This window comes from Pleurodeles waltl, chromosome 5, assembly GCF_031143425.1.
Source record: "Pleurodeles waltl isolate 20211129_DDA chromosome 5, aPleWal1.hap1.20221129, whole genome shotgun sequence".
In the NCBI taxonomy this organism is placed as follows: domain Eukaryota; kingdom Metazoa; phylum Chordata; class Amphibia; order Caudata; family Salamandridae; genus Pleurodeles; species Pleurodeles waltl.
In genome coordinates, this window is record NC_090444.1 from 1,798,057,362 (window position 1) to 1,798,074,068 (window position 16,707).

The following is a 16,707-nucleotide window of genomic DNA, read 5'->3' on the forward strand; positions in this document are numbered from 1 at the left end:
CTAGGAGAGTGGTAGTGCCTCAGCTGTTCAGGAAGTTCATCCTAACATTGGCCCATGACATTCCCCTTGCTGGACATTTGGGACAAACCAAGACGTGGGAGAGGTTAGTCAACCACTTCTACTGGCCCAATATGTCCAACATGGTTAAGGAGTTTTGCCTCTCCTGCCCCACCTGTCAAGCCAGTGGTAAGACAGGTGGGCATCCAAAGGCCCCCCTCATTCCACTTCCAGTGGTGGGGGTGCCCTTTGAAAGAGTGGGTGTGGACATAGTTGGTCCACTAGAACCTCCCACAGCCTCAGGAAATATGTATATCCTGGTAGTAGTGGATCATGCTACCAGGTATCCTGAAGCTATTCCCCTTAGGTCGACTACTGCCCCTGCAGTAGCCAAGGCCCTCATTGGTATCTTTACCAGAGTGGGTTTCCCTAAGGAGGTGGTGTCTGACAGAGGTACCAACTTCATGTCAGCATACCTAAAGCACATGTGGAATGAGTGTGGAGTGACTTATAAATTCACTACACCATACCATCCACAAACTAATGGCTTGGTTGAGAGATTCAACAAGACATTAAAAGGCATGATCATGGGGCTCCCAGAAAAACTCAAAAGGAGATGGGATGTCCTCTTGCCATGTCTGCTTTTCGCTTACAGAGAGGTGCCACAGAAGGGAGTAGGATTCTCACCCTTTGAACTTCTGTTTGGTCATCCTGTAAGGGGACCACTTGCCCTTGTTAAAGAAGGCTGGGAGAGACCTCTCCATGAGCCTAAACAGGACATAGTGGACTATGTACTTGGCCTTCGCTCTAGAATGGCAGAGTACATGGAAAAGGCAACCAAAAACCTTGAGGCCAGCCAACAGCTCCAGAAGTTTTGGTATGACCAAAAGGCTGCACTGGTTGAGTTCCAACCAGGGCAGAAAGTCTGGGTTCTGGAGCCTGTGGCTCCCAGGGCACTCCAGGACAAATGGAGTGGCCCTTACCCAGTGCTAGAAAGGAAGAGTCAGGTCACCTACCTGGTGGACCTGGGCACAAGCAGGAGCCCCAAGAGGGTGATCCATGTGAACCGCCTTAAGCTCTTCCATGACAGGGCTGATGTCAATCTGTTGATGGTAACAGATGAGGATCAGGAGGCAGAGAGTGAACCTCTCCCTGATCTTCTGTCATCAGACCCAAAAGATGGCACAGTAGATGGAGTGATCTACTCAGACACCCTCTCTGGCCAACAGCAAGCTGATTGTAGGAGAGTCCTACAACAGTTTCCTGAACTCTTCTCCTTAACCCCTGGTCAGACACACCTGTGTACCCATGATGTGGACACAGGAGACAGCATGCCTGTCAAGAACAAAATCTTTAGACAATCTGACCATGTTAAAGAAAGCATCAAGGTGGAAGTCCACAAGATGCTGGAATTGGGAGTAATTGAGCGCTCTGACAGCCCCTGGGCTAGCCCAGTGGTCTTAGTCCCCAAACCTCACACCAAAGATGGAAAGAAAGAGATGAGGTTTTGTGTGGACTACAGAGGGCTCAATTCTGTCACCAAAACAGATGCCCATCCAATTCCAAGAGCTGATGAGCTCATAGATAAATTAGGTGCTGCCAAATTTCTAAGTACCTTTGACTTGACAGCAGGGTACTGGCAAATAAAAATGGCACCTGGAGCAAAAGAAAAGACAGCATTCTCCACACCTGATGGGCATTATCAGTTTACTGTTATGCCCTTTGGTTTAAAGAATGCCCCTGCCACCTTCCAAAGGTTGGTGAATCAAGTCCTTGCTGGCTTGGAGTCTTTTAGCACAGCTTATCTTGATGATATTGCTGTCTTCAGCTCCACCTGGCAGGATCACCTGGTCCACCTGAAGAAGGTTTTGAAGGCCCTGCAATCTGCAGGCCTCTCTATCAAGGCATCCAAATGCCAGATAGGGCAGGGAACTGTGGTTTACTTGGGCCACCTTGTAGGTGGAGGCCAAGTTCAGCCACTCCAACCCAAGATCCAGACTATTCTGGACTGGGTAGCTCCAAAAACCCAGACTCAAGTCAGGGCATTCCTTGGCTTGACTGGGTATTACAGGAGGTTTGTGAAGGGATATGGATCCATTGTGACAGCCCTCACTGAACTCACCTCCAAGAAAATGCCCAAGAAAGTGAACTGGACTGTGGAATGCCAACAGGCCTTTGACACCCTGAAACAGGCAATGTGCTCAGCACCAGTTCTAAAAGCTCCAGATTATTCTAAGCAGTTCATTGTGCAGACTGATGCCTCTGAACATGGGATAGGGGCAGTTTTGTCCCAAACAAATGATGATGGCCTTGACCAGCCTGTTGCTTTCATTAGCAGGAGGTTACTCCCCAGGGAGCAGCGTTGGAGTGCCATTGAGAGGGAGGCCTTTGCTGTGGTTTGGTCCCTGAAGAAGCTGAGACCATACCTCTTTGGGACTCACTTCCTAGTTCAAACTGACCACAGACCTCTCAAGTGGCTGATGCAAATGAAAGGTGAAAATCCTAAACTGTTGAGGTGGTCCATCTCCCTACAGGGAATGGACTTTATAGTGGAACACAGACCTGGGACTGCCCATGCCAATGCAGATGGCCTTTCCAGGTTCTTCCACTTAGAAAATGAAGACTCTCTTGGGAAAGGTTAGTCTCATCCTCTTTCGTTTGGGGGGGGGGTTGTGTAAGGAAATGCCTCCTTGGCATGGTTGCCCCCTGACTTTTTGCCTTTGCTGATGCTATGTTTACAATTGAAAGTGTGCTGAGGCCTGCTAACCAGGCCCCAGCACCAGTGTTCTTTCCCTAACCTGTACTTTTGTATCCACAATTGGCAGACCCTGGCATCCAGATAAGTCCCTTGTAACTGGTACTTCTAGTACCAAGGGCCCTGATGCCAAGGAAGGTCTCTAAGGGCTGCAGCATGTCTTATGCCACCCTGGAGACCTCTCACTAAGCACAGACACTCTGCTTGCCAGCTTGTGTGTGCTAGTGAGGACAAAACGAGTAAGTCGACATGGCACTCCCCTCAGGGTGCCATGCCAGCCTCTCACTGCCTATGCAGTATAGGTAAGACACCCCTCTAGCAGGCCTTACAGCCCTAAGGCAGGGTGCACTATACCATAGGTGAGGGTACCAGTGCATGAGCATGGTACCCCTACAGTGTCTAAACAAAACCTTAGACATTGTAAGTGCAGGGTAGCCATAAGAGTATATGGTCTGGGAGTTTGGCGAACACGAACTCCACAGCACCATAATGGCTACACTGAAAACTGGGAAGTTTGGTATCAAACTTCTCAGCCCAATAAATGCACACTGATGCCAGTGTACATTTTATTGTAAAATACACCCCAGAGGGCACCTTAGAGGTGCCCCCTGAAACTTAACCGACTATCTGTGTAGGCTGACTAGTTTTAGCAGCCTGCCACAAACCGAGACATGTTGCTGGCCCCATGGGGAGAGTGCCTTTGTCACTGAGGCCAGTAACAAAGCCTGCACTGGGTGGAGATGCTAACACCTCCCCCAGGCAGGAATTGTCACACCTGGCGGTGAGCCTCAAAGGCTCACCTCCTTTGTGCCAACCCAGCAGGACACTCCAGCTAGTGGAGTTGCCCGCCCCCTCCGGCCAGGCCCCACTTTTGGCGGCAAGGCCGGAGAAAATAATGAGAAAAACAAGGAGGAGTCACTGGCCAGTCAGGACAGCCCCTAAGGTGTCCTGAGCTGAAGTGACTCTAACTTTTAGAAATCCTCCATCTTGCAGATGGAGGATTCCCCCAATAGGGTTAGGATTGTGTCCCCCTCCCCTTGGGAGGAGGCACAAAGAGGGTGTACCCACCCTCAGGGCTAGTAGCCATTGGCTACTAACCCCCCAGACCTAAACACGCCCTTAAATTTAGTATTTAAGGGCTACCCTGAACCCTAGAAAATTCGATTCCTGCAACTACAAGAAGAAGGACTGCCCAGCTGAAAACCCCTGCAGCGGAAGACCAGAAGACGACAACTGCCTTGGCTCCAGAAACTCACCGGCCTGTCTCCTGCCTTCCAAAGATCCTGCTCCAGCGACGCCTTCCAAAGGGACCAGCGACCTCGACATCCTCTGAGGACTGCCCCTGCTTCGAAAAGACAAGAAACTCCCGAGGACAGCGGACCTGCTCCAAGAAAGGCTGCGACTCTGTTTCCAGCAGCTTTAAAGAACCCTGCAAGCTCCCCGCAAGAAGCGTGAGACTTGCAACACTGCACCCGGCGACCCCGACTCGGCTGGTGGCGATCCAACACCTCAGGAGGGACCCCAGGACTACTCTGATACTGTGAGTACCAAAACCTGTCCCCCCTGAGCCCCCACAGCGCCGCCTGCAGAGGGAATCCCGAGGCTTCCCCTGACCGCGACTCTTTGAACCTAAAGTCCCGACGCCTGGGAGAGACCCTGCACCCGCAGCCCCCAGGACCTGAAGGACCGGACTTTCACTGGAGAAGTGACCCCCAGGAGTCCCTCTCCCTTGCCCAAGTGGAGGTTTCCCCGAGGAATCCCCCCCTTGCCTGCCTGCAGCGCTGAAGAGATCCCGAGATCTCTCATAGACTAACATTGCGAACCCGACGCTTGTTTCTACACTGCACCCGGCCGCCCCCGCGCCGCTGAGGGTGAAATTTCTGTGTGGACCTGTGTCCCCCCCGGTGCCCTACAAAACCCCCCTGGTCTGCCCTCCGAAGACGCGGGTACTTACCTGCAAGCAGACCGGAACCGGGGCACCCCCTTCTCTCCATTCTAGCCTATGTGTTTTGGGCACCACTTTGAACTCTGCACCTGACCGGCCCTGAGCTGCTGGTGTGGTGACTTTGGGGTTGCTCTGAACCCCCAACGGTGGGCTACCTTGGACCAAGAACTAAGCCCTGTAAGTGTCTTACTTACCTGGTTAACCTAACAAATACTTACCTCCCCTAGGAACTGTGAAAATTGCACTAAGTGTCCACTTTTAAAACAGCTATTTGTGAATAACTTGAAAAGTATACATGCAATTTTGATGATTTGAAGTTCCTAAAGTACTTACCTGCAATACCTTTCGAATGAGATATTACATGTAGAATTTGAACCTGTGGTTCTTAAAATAAACTAAGAAAAGATATTTTTCTATACAAAAACCTATTGGCTGGATTTGTCTCTGAGTGTGTGTACCTCATTTATTGTCTATGTGTATGTACAACAAATGCTTAACACTACTCCTTGGATAAGCCTACTGCTCGACCACACTACCACAAAATAGAGCATTAGTATTATCTCTTTTTGCCACTATCTTACCTCTAAGGGGAACCCTTGGACTCTGTGCATGCTATTCTTTACTTTGAAATAGCACATACAGAGCCAACTTCCTACACTCATGGTAAGAGGTGATGTCGTGCGGAGGGGAGGGCTTGTCTGGGTACAAGTTTGATCCGTGTTACCTGGGGGAACAATATCATAATTGCCCTAGGGATCATCTCGGGGTCATATGGCGCATATTAAGGGTCCAGAGGATTTAGAGGACTACCCTCCCTGAAGGGTGAGTGTGGGGAACCTTCAGGTAAAAGTGGCAGAGGTGGCCTATGTTGTGGTGATGGTGGAGGACGAGGTAAAGAGGGGCGAGAGGGTAGAGGACTGGTGCCCCTCTCTTGATGTTTCTTAGTTTTGAAGATGGAGGAAGCTCCAGAACATGCTGCTCCTCAAAAGTAAGGTTCCATTTACGAGGAAGAGTCTCCTGAACCTTTGGTTGTGGTTTAGCAGAAACCTTGCCTAGTGTCAAATTCCTCCTGGTGGTGCTACAGATTTGGGAGGCCCTGTTCCGCGAAGTCCGCTGTGGAATGAGCCATGGACGGATGATTGGACGTCGAAGGCTGTATCTGTTTCTAAGCCAAAAAAATACTTAGCATCGAGACCCGCTTCGAAGAGTCCATTGGCGCCGCCACTGAGAAACTGATGCTGGTGAGGGAGCCGTCAGCACCTAACGTGGTCTGATCTTGGGCGGCTGTTTCGGGTTCTGGGGCAGAGTTAGAGTCAGCTCCAAAGTCTTATTATGGTTCCGGGCATGAGTGGGAGATAGTGGCTGAATGGAAGGCTGTTGCTTGAGTTGTGGACTCCTGACATTTAGTGTTGAGCTTGGATGTTTGCAAATTGTTTTTCTTTGAAGAAGTCTTTCGAGTCATAAGGTATAGCAACCCCTCCCTTAGATGGCAATGCTCATAGGTATCGACTGCATTATTAGATTCTTTTTCACACAGTGGTTAAGTGTATTGATGGAGTTGCAGATTCAACAACTTTGGTGACCATGTGTAAAGTTGTATATAGCACTTTAAATATGTAGATGAAAAAAGAATACCTGCATCAAACACTGGCTCATACAGAGGCAGGTGGGCGCTTTTGGCTCTACAGCTTTACATGCTGTGAATAGATGCTTACAAGGTATATAGCATTTGTCAACCATAGTATGTGTGGCTAGGATGGGTAGGCAAAGTTCCCTTGGCTATAACAAAACAGGTTTGGATGCCTGGTGACAATCCACCTGGCTATACTCATCTCTGATAAAGGATGGCCTCAGTTTTAGCAAATGCAACGAAAAGTTGCTGTATTCTGCGGAAAGATTTGGTCCTGTGAATGAAGTACATTAGGGCACAGATTACATCAAGATTATGAAGACCCCCTTCTGCTACTGAATCTGATTTAGGAAAAAAGAAGGGTAGTTCTATGGTTTGGTTCAGCTGAAAAAGGGATGCCACCTTTGAAAGGAACTTGGGGTTGGTCTTAAGAAAAACACTGTAATCGTGGACTTGGAAGAAAGACTCCTTAAAGGTGAAGGCCTGTCACTTGCTGACACGCCTCAACGATATAAGAGCAACCAGAAAGGCAATCTTCCAAGACAGGAATTGTAAATGGTATGAGTGTAGTCGTCCAAAAGGAGGGCTCAAAAGTCTGGTGAGGACAACATTAAGGTTCTAGACTGGGTTTGGGGGTGGAACACTAGCCAAGAACACATTTAGGACCCACCTCAAAAGCTTTGATGGCAGGGATTCCAACTAAAGAAATAAGGAAGTGTGTATGCAGCAATAGCAGCTGGGTGCAGGCATTTGGAGGTGTGAGCCAGGCCTGACTTCTGGAAGTGAACAAGGTAACAGACAATATCTTGGACAGCAGGCCTAAGGCGTCCAGGTGCTCTGGAATCCAATAGTAGACAAACCTATTCCACTTGGCGGCACAAGAGGCATGCGTAGTGCGTCTGTGTGCTTCTTTTGGAATGTCCATGCATTCTTGAGGTATGTTGAGGTAATCAAAATCTAGAACCTCAGGAGCCGGATTGCTAGGCTGACATGCCTAGGGATAGGGTGCATGATTCTGCGTGAGAAGGTCTGGCCTGTTGGGGGAGCTTCCCTTGAGGTCTAACAGATAACTTAAGAAAGGTCGAGACCCACAGGTCTCCCCCAGGTGGAAGACACCCGGATGAGAGTGAGGAAGCCAAAGCTTTCTGCCCACAAACGCAAGGAGTGGATTTGGTGTGGTGGCAAGGTAGTCACCTCGTGGACCCCTCCCACTGATGGAAGTATGGGAGAAGGAATTGCAGCTGAAGTTCCCATTTGTGGAATTGTTGCTGCACATTGCTGAGCAGGTCTGCTAGGAGGAGTATCCGATGGTGAACTGCTCAATGCCAAATATTCAAGGACAGTGCTAATAACTATGGGAAGTGTGTGTAGCCCAGCTTTTGTAGATAGTACATGTGGTCGTACTGTCTGTCTTTATAAGGAACACTTTGAACTGGATGATCTGAAGGAAGGCCTTGAGAGCTAGCTGGATGGCTAGAAGATCAAGGTAGTTTATGTGGAGACCCTGTTGCCAAGTTCACCACAAGCCCTGAACTGTTAGGTCTTGTAGATGTACTCTCCATCATGAATGTGAAGTGTCTGTAGTGATGGGCTGGCCATGTAACCGTTTTTTTTACTGCTCCACCACTGCAGAGAGTGATGGGAGCAGAGAGAAATGGGAGCAGGCCCTTATCACTAGATCCTCCCATTAACCCTTTATCTGTGACCACTTTGCCAATAGGCACTGCTGGAGAGGACACATGCAGTGGGGTAAAGGGGACTGTGCCTATGCGAGGCCATCATCCCTTGGAAATGCATCAATGTTCTGCAAGCTGACAATTTGGCTAAAAAAGAGGCAGTCATTTCTGGAGTGCTGCTACTTTGCATTGGCTGGGGGTAGGCTTTGCTGGTAACTGAACTGAGAATGGCTCCCAAGAAGGGGTGAATCTAAAGGTGCTGCAAATAGGATTTGGTGGCATTTTTGGAGACCAACCTGTGAAATATAAAAATGGTAGTTTAGGAGAGTGCCAGGCACTGCTGCTTGCCTGTGCTCTTATCAGACAAACACTGAGGTAGGAGAACACACGAATGCCCTCTCTTCCGAGATTGGAGACTACTATACCCAGGCATTTGGTGAACACCCTTGGAGGTGTGGTGACACTGAATGGAAATCCTTTGAATTAATAATGCTAGCCACTGCCAGAAACCCTTTCAGTGGGCCACGGGGCACGCAGGGGCTACTGGGCCTAAAGGTGAGAGATGAGGTCTTTTACTGCTGATGTTCGGGAATCCGCCCTACTATGGATCCTGAGTAACTGGGCCAAACACCCCTTCTGCACTTGACTCTCAGTGGTAGACATAAACGAGCACCCAAAGGCTCCCTGGGACGGGGAACAGATTAGTGAACACAACTCATAACGCACAGCAGTGCCAATACATCAATCTTGAGTCAAATACTTATTTTTATAATAAAAATATGGATTTTATTTCTAAATCGACGCATTCAAAGAAATGTAACGACATCAATAAACAACAACACATTTCCCCCTTGTCCCACCTGCTCTTCATAAAGTGATCGGGGCTATTCACCATTCACTGGGGTCTGCATCCAGGGAATGCTCACTACTAAGCCTTAACTCAGGAGTCCACTCCGACTTAGAAAACAGTAAAAATTGTGTTGGCCGCAACACTCTTAGCAGCGAGTCCCCTGGGGCCCAACAGGCCTGTAATCGGTCTTACTCACTCCAGCAGGGAGATTAGCAGGTCTTGGGCCCAGTTTCAGTCACAGGCAGAAGCCTTGAGAAGCTTTCCTCTTATCACACAGCCTGTCTGTTGCTTGGCGGATAAAAATCTTTGAGGTCTCAACTTTCCTCAAATGTGATTTAGGGCCTGAGTCTTTGAGGTTTTATCTTGGGATTCTGCTTTTTTTGAAGTACATACTTCTTTCTCTCTTGGAAAGCCTTCTGTCACAGCAGGAGAGACTCCGAAGCTGATAGTCCCACAACAGAGGCCATGACTAGAGTTCACACCTGGATGTCAGCCACCATGATATGTGCCATCTAAAGGTTAATCCCGGGCTCCCATACCTACTCTTTTCCTTATTAGCACAGACCCCTTCCTGATCTCACTTAATTGGAGAGCACACTTTGAAGTGCACATGGAGAGTCCTCTACCGCCTCGTGCCTTGACCAGGCAAGAGTGAGCTTCCCAAAATGGAACCCATGGTCCTCCATTTAAGCTGCATTACAGGCACACTTGCACTTATTGTATGCACACAGCGCGCACACACACACACACACACACTATCCAGCACTGCTACCTCGATGTGTAGTGTCACCCTAGGCACACATACATTCAGCACAGAAATTCACTCTGCATGCACTGCTCAGTACTGTAGCCTTTCTGAATTGTGCCATGGTTTGCCACTTGCAAGCACACCATCCTGCCATCACACCCTTTACCATGCCCGCACTGCACAACACTACACCCTTCAGGTATAGTACTTCTTGCAGGTAAACATACACCCAGTACATGCACTCACCATGTACGCACTGTGCAACTGCTCTATTCCTGTACTGAACCCTTCATAAGCGTACATACAACCAGTGCAGAGTCACTACTCCTGCACCATGCAGCACTTTACATTTAACTGATGTAGGCCAAGGGGCGAGTTAAGCACACAGCAGCGGAACTTTAAAAAGGTGAGTGTGCATGTAAGCCTCACTCCAGTGATGCAGGTTTAAAAAAACCTGTTCACTCTTGATCACTACATGGTATGCTGCCACTGCTGAGCTTGTACTGTCTAACTCCTGGTGAAAGCGATAGCCTTCCACCACTATGAGGGTAGCACGTTGGGTGCCCTTGCATGTCCACAAGACCACAATTTGTGAGAAAGACCTACGTCATGGCGCACATGCATGATCTGTGTTTGCCTATGACAACAAAAATCTGCATTAGGGATCCAGACAACAGTGCAGTTGGGCACTCAGGGCAGGGGTACACATCCATTACCATGCAAAGGCACTTTCTGTCCCAATGGCCACTTATCACTTGTGTAGGTGAGGCGAGCGGGACGGATAGGTATGCAGTAGTACGCGTCCTTCAGATTGAGAGTGTTCATGAAGTTGCCTTGCTGCAAATACAAAACAACTAATGCACAAACTACTGCATGCACCCCAGTCACTATTGTTGACTCCTTAGATCCTTCGGGACCACCCGGCCTCTCTCCTGCAATTGCTTTATAATCACAGCAAGGGGAGCAGTTGGTGTCTGGATGATTTTCCCAAACCGTGGGCAGTTTACTGAACTGCTGTATGCACCGAAGGCAGCCAAAAGAGAGAGAAGACCTTTAATGAATAAAATATTTTCCAATGTAGAGTTTTCCAATGTTTGGCAGCAAGGAATGAGCAGGATACACCAAAAGTAAACATTGTTCAGATGTTGCGAACAGGGAGAAGACATGCTGAGGTGCAACACATGGTTCTGGGAGGAACAGATGAACTAATGCATTGCCAGAGAAATGTCCTTTATTTGGAAGAGAAGAGGAGACAACTGTGTCAACAATATATGGCACTGAAAACAAATCACTTTGCCTCACTGGACTCGATTCTTGTGAAGTTCGAGGTGACAGATGCTTGGCCAGCAAGACCCATGACCAGTCAGGCAGCTGCCTTCTTAAGGACTAGAAGGCTGGGAGAGAGATAGGGAAGTTGCCATTTTAAACTGGAGATATCATGATTAGCCGAATCAATGTCTCAACTACCAGATGGAGGAAGAGGAACTATTCTACAACACACCCCAAGTTAATAAAGGTGGTGGCAAGGCAGCTTTAGCTGTGGTGGTGCCCAGTGCAACAATCTTTTTTTGACGCGCCCAGGACCTTCTTCTCCTCAGGCTCTCTCACTGCTCTTCATCAGTGCTCCATATCTCTTCGTAGCTCCTCTCTCACATGCATTTCATTTGTTCTATAGTGCTACTTGTACCAGTGTAGGGTGTCAGATCACTTTACATCACACAATGAGAATGATAGGGCGTAGAAATCATGTCATCTACAGTAGCAAGAAATATATTTTAAGAGTGTTTGGTCTGGAGAAGCACAAACTCAAGGATGTCACCTGTTCAAACTTTAGCAACATCTGAATAATGAAATATCGGAGAAAAACATACATTTCTAACCTATACCATGCAGTTTGCATGCAACTCTTATGACAGTTTATAGTTCACTGGGCTAGATTATAATTATAATTTCTGAACTGTAAGTAACTAAAGGATCTTTGTTACAAAAGCAGTAACCCACTGAGCTATCCGCATAAATTATACTTCTGTGTCCTCCTGGTACATGTTCTTTGCAGAAGGAGCATTAATCCGCTGTGCTACTTAATGAGTCAAAACTGCCACTAAGAAAAAAGTCCACTTTCTCGCTCTCCAGCAGGAACATTAATCACCAGAGTGATCATGACATGTTTATTGTTGCCAGAAAACTTCTGGCCACATAAGGAACTCTGCAGCACACACAGTTATACAAATATGTCATTTCTATACACAGTGCTGGCCCCCTTCCCCCAATTCGAGTTCAGCGCTAGGAGAGGCTGCACTGTTCATATCGCTTTAAAACCGGCCATGGGGGCCGACAGGCAACTTGTTCAGAGAAAGCCAAGTCCTGGAGGAAAATGAAACCAAGATTTCATGCAGACTTGACTTGGGCAGGGTGGGATGGGTCCCAGTACCGAAGGCCACCGACAAGTGGACCATACAGAAGGGAAAATGTCTAAAAGGTTAGGACACTAATGTGACTCACTGCTGTGCAGCAAACAGCAGAATAATGCAAGGTAAAAACACAAAAGGACTCATCTGAAGGGAAGGGATCTTTCCCTCAGTCTCTGCGCCTTGATAAATCGATACGAACTTCTCTAATGACAAATCAAGACTATATTATTTAGATTAAAGGATAGGCTTTTCATGCACCTTCCTGGAATTAATCAATCTTGGTTGGAGAAGAAGTCCAAAGCCTTTGTGACAAATCCAAATGTGGACAGAATGAGAAACAAGAAATAGCAGACTCCTTCACGTGGTGCAATGAACACCTCCAGACTGCTCACACATGGACACCCCTGGGGGAACAGTAACACACCAACTATACAAATATCAACAGTTAACCAGAAAAATAAAGAGCATCAAATGTCCGATCCACATGTATGATCTAACAAGATTCTGGGAAGGTTGGGGTAAATATTTGTAATGATTTTGTCATTTATTAAGGATAATTCAGATCTGCCTACCAGGGGAATTATGAAAAATAGATTTGTAGTAAGGTAGTAAGCCCATTTGTAAAAGCAATGTCAGTAACAACAGATTTCTTGTCTGTTGTAAGCACAAAAACAGTGGACTCTCCAGCTAGTTTTGAGTCATGGTACAGTTCACAAGCAAGCAAAAAGCCTAAACATATGTCACCAAACAGTAATAAATACTAAAGCATAGGGGGCCACAAACACTCAAATGCTGAACAAAACACATTAGAGAGACAAACTTGCATACAGCCAACACAGCATGGATATGCCAGAGCTCTCACTGTGCTTATGGAACTTCCCATCATGACACACTATACATTAATATTTAGTAGAAGACAATGGAAAGAACTGCTAAAGTATACACAAAGGAGATCAGATATGCCATGTAGTCTGCTATGACAGTACCCATTAACACTCTCCACCACAAAACACCTCACTCCCTTTCTCTTCTCGCTCCCCCACCCCATACTGGGCTTGGCAATCGACCTAGAAGATGCTTAAGCAATTGGCAAAGCTCTCATCACCCTTCACTGCCAAACACCTCAGTCATATTCACACTGCTTAATAAATTGAGATAAAGTCATCTAACCGAGAATAGGGTTGGAATACATTACACAAAACACACCACAAACCTATGCAGGCTCCACTCAGTGATAGTAACAGTCAACAGACTACCAAAAACAAAAATGTGCACTACACACCATCTGGTTACTTAACAATTCTGGGCCAAGAAATCCAGTGGTCACCAACATGCATGCATTGTGCAGTTAGACCAAGGCGCTTCTCCATGGACCCAGGCCCGCTTCTTGTTTAACAGCAGCTGAAAATGCTGTGACTTTAGGACTAGAAAGCAATTGCACCTGCAACAAGGAAATATTCCTTACATGTTCTCGGTCTTTCTTAAGTCTTTCTTCCAGCTCCTGAGCCAACTGCATCAGCCAATACTGCACCTGAAAGGATAACATAACTACACATGGAAATCCTTATAGCAGGAAGCACATCCCAAAGGTAACAGCAACACTGGAAAGAGAATGCGGCACAGTACGGAGACGCACAGTGTAAAATGCGATTATGGGGAGCTCTAGCACACACAAGCACGTTCTGGAGATTGAGTACCAGCACAGGACAGTAGAGAGGAGCAGAGCTGAGATATGGATGTGTGATGCTGTCCGGCAAAGCAGTAGATGACTTGAGTATCTAGCGGACAAGCATTTTTCTGAGAATGCCCGTAGTCCTTGAATCCCTCGCTACTCATTTAAGACATGCTGTATCACTTCTAACCTTGCCATATAAGATATGGGACCATCTACTGAACCTGATGTAAGATATCACACCCTGATATGGTGATAGACATCTTGCTGCTGATGCATTCATCTGCTAAAAAAAAATATGTTGATTATAAAACTTCAAGCAAAGGTTCAAGCATCAGTTATCGTTCTGTGATAACTAGATTCTCAATACATTTGCGCCCAGCTGTTGCAAACAACAAATTTAGCTTTTCTGTGCTTTACTGCTGAATGGCTGCCATCTACATGTGTTTATATCCTTCAGTGACCCGCCCTCTGTGGTTCTGAAAAACTCTTATCCGCACTGTAGATCATTATTTTGAAGTGCCCATCACTGCAGACGGTTTAGTAGTGCTATATAAAAAGGTCTATTTAAACAAATCTTTTAGGCAAGATGTTAATCCACTTATTCTTACTGCTGGTCAAATTCCTCTCCATGCACTGCAGAGCGCAACTCAACAGACCTGACCCCTGAGTGTTGATATGTAATGCTGAAATGGAATACAACTAATGCACTGAACAAGAAACATGCATTTATACAACAGAAGGACAATGAGCCACATTGATGAATGCATAGGATACAGTTCACCAGATCATCAAATCTTTGACGGAAAATACACCAAGGGCTTCTGTGGTAGGAAGGCAACCCGTCAATCACAGACATGACCAATAAGCCACTAGAGGACAACAAGGCTGATCTTACTGGGGACTATGTGACAAGGGAGACAATCCACCAGGGGTCTGCACAACTAGGGAGACAATGCAGACCTGGGAACACAATACATTGAGGAAATGCTGGGTAGGAAGACAATGATCCGAGGATATGCAGGACTGGAAAGAGAATTAGGCCCTGTAGGACTGGGAAGACAGTTAACCAGGGCCTACCAACTATGGGGAAACTTGCAAGTAGATTACTTGACTGGTGAGAAAATCCAGCCATCAACCTACTTCACTTGGGAGACATCAGGCGGGGGCATAACTTACTGCGGATACAACCCAATCTGTCACTTTTAACTGGGGAGACAATCCATTAGGGACCTGCATGACTGGAAAGCAAAGCACTAAAAATGTTTCAGAACTGGAATACAATCCAACAGCTACTTGCATGACTGAGATAAACCACTATATGTAGGCAGAGCTGGGATACAATCCACCATAGGCTTGAAAAGCAGGGAAAGAATACATCAGGGACCTGCACAGAAGAGACAAGCCACCAGGTCTTGCATAGCTGGGAGACAATCTACCAGATGATGACATTATTAAAGCACAGAAGGCAATAAAATACATCAGTTGGTCAAGGCGATCGCCTGCTCATGGTAGTATAAATCAAAGCTTCAATTAAGCTCGACCGCCACAAAGTTGATAGGCCACAGAAGCAGCTGTGCACAGGGCATACTTACCTGCTCGCGTGTGGATAGAGCAGTTTTGCCCGGGAAGTTCTTGCTGCAGCCAATGGATTTTGGCAGCTGCCTTGGTTTGATCTCATCATGGTCAATCCCTCTGCACAGATCGTAGAGCCAGGACCTAAAGGGCAGCGAAGTTGGTCATCAGTTACAAAAAAAATAAAATACAAAAAAATAAATAAGTGTACAGTCCGCCCCCCCTCTCCTGGGCTCTGCTTTTGATCTAGGGCTTGAAATACACACCACTTAACTAGATTTGAGGAGGGTGCTGTGGGCAGAAGGAAGGATGGGTGAAGAGCTAGATGACACCTGAGTGACAAAAACTGGAAGGTGGAAATAGCTTAGGGTGTGATGCTCGGTCTCTCTTCAGCCACTACTGAGGTGTCATAAAAAGGCTTCCATTACCTTCTTCGGCTGGGCAGAGGCCAAGCCAAACATATTGGCAAATATGTACCTGGCAGACTAAGGAACAGACAAGGAAGAAGACCAGGGACCATCAGCGGTAGTCTGACGTGCACCGGACCTCAAAGCTGGACAGCCTAGAGTGGGTGGGGAGCTGGATGCAGCAGGGACCCGCCTGACCATGGAAGACCGTGATTTGGAAAACAAGAGTGATTTTGGAAGCTGAAAACTAGGATTATTGGAGCATCTGAGCTAGTTAGTCAAACCAAAGTAAGAAGAATCATGCACTGTTGTCACCTAATAAAGGGAACCACACACAGGTTTATCCAGAGAATGGCGTACAAGACCGAGCATGGTCCCTCAACTGCATCTTAACTGGGCATGTGACCAAGTCAGGATTTCTCTGAACCAGATTTAAACAAACATTGACAAAGCCAATAGGACTTGCCTATGCAAGAGCTATTGACTTTGCCAATGGGGTTTAGTCATGCTGTACACCAGCATAGTTGCTGTTCAGCAGGTTAAATGTTAATGGCGTAAGGGAGAGTGGCATGGCATGGAGTGTCGTAGAGTGGCGTGGAGTGTCATGGAGAGGGCAGAGTGTCAGAGTGGAACAGCGTAGAGTGCTGTAGAGTGGAGTGGCACAGAGTGTCAGTGGAGTGGCATACAGCAGAGTAAAGCAATGTTGAGTGGCGTACAGGCAGTTGTGTAGTGTGGTGTACAGTGGAGTGGAGAAGACTTGCAGAGTGTCGTAGAGTGGCAGAGTGTGGAGTAAAGGAGTAGAATGGAGTAGTGTGTCACAGAATGGAGTGGAGTAAAGTGGCATAGAGGGAGTTGCGCAGAGCATTGCAGACTGTCGTAGAGTGGCATACAGTGGAGTAAAGCAACGTTGAGTGGCGTACAGGCAGTTGCGTAGTGTGGTGTACAGTGGAGTGGGTAAGACTGTTGTAGACTGGCAAAGTGTCGTAGAGTGGCAGAGTGTGGAGTAAAGGGGTAGAGTGGAGGAGTGTGTCACAGAATAGA

The 16,707-nt window shown here is 47.2% G+C and overlaps 1 protein-coding gene across 3 annotated transcripts in view; it reads right to left on the reverse strand.

Annotated features, from left to right (window-relative positions):
- POLH (DNA polymerase eta) overlaps positions 1-16,707 on the reverse strand; it is a 76,154-nt gene that overhangs the window by 12,719 nt on the left and 46,728 nt on the right. For 2 of the 3 annotated variants that reach the window (XM_069236250.1, XM_069236248.1), the window contains exons 8-9: positions 15,280-15,403; positions 13,478-13,543 (exon numbers count right to left, since the gene is read on the reverse strand). In XM_069236250.1, the coding sequence (XP_069092351.1) occupies positions 13,478-13,543; positions 15,280-15,403 (190 nt within the window). The remainder of the gene's footprint in view (positions 1-13,477; positions 13,544-15,279; positions 15,404-16,707) is intronic. The other variant, XM_069236249.1, reaches the window with a different exon arrangement.